Consider the following 524-nt stretch of genomic DNA (forward strand, 5'->3'; position numbering starts at 1 on the left):
TTAAAATTTATTATGTTACACTTCTTACATCAAGTGTATTTTCTCTCTGTTATGATTCTTTTCCTCTTCTGTTTTCATTTATGCAGAGTTTGAAGTATCATGGCTAGTCTTATCATTTTCTGCAGTTACAGTAATCGGACCAAATAATATCTCCATGGCTCTACATCCCCAGCTCTAATTATGGGACCAGGTGAAAAGCAGAATAAGCAAAAGAAACCTTAGTGCCTGAACGCATGCCCTGAATCCGCCAGCATCTGATCTTTCACTGAACTGGTGTTACTTACAAGAACACCTGAATGGCAATAAGCCACTGTTAGATTTCACTCACTTCCTATTAAGCTCTTCAATCTCAAATGCTGTTTGATTTTCTCCTGCCAGTGTCCTCAAAAGCAGATTATACGCCTCAGTTGATGTGTCATTGGCTGTCTGGGCCACCCGGACAATGTCATCAGCTTCTTGTTTATGGCTGTATAACAGAAGAAAAAACAAACCATGAAACAGAGTCATCTGATGGGGAAAGCAGG

At 39.9% G+C, this 524-nt stretch overlaps 1 protein-coding gene across 1 annotated transcript in view; it reads right to left on the reverse strand.

Moving 5' to 3' along the window:
• LAMC1 (laminin subunit gamma 1) overlaps nt 1–524 on the reverse strand; it is a 121,207-nt gene that overhangs the window by 15,832 nt on the left and 104,851 nt on the right. The window contains exon 22 of the mRNA XM_015569930.1: nt 329–466. Within this exon, the coding sequence (XP_015425416.1) occupies nt 329–466 (138 nt within the window). The remainder of the gene's footprint in view (nt 1–328; nt 467–524) is intronic.

This window comes from Myotis davidii, unplaced genomic scaffold (assembly GCF_000327345.1).
Source record: "Myotis davidii unplaced genomic scaffold, ASM32734v1 scaffold362, whole genome shotgun sequence".
NCBI lineage: Eukaryota > Metazoa > Chordata > Mammalia > Chiroptera > Vespertilionidae > Myotis > Myotis davidii.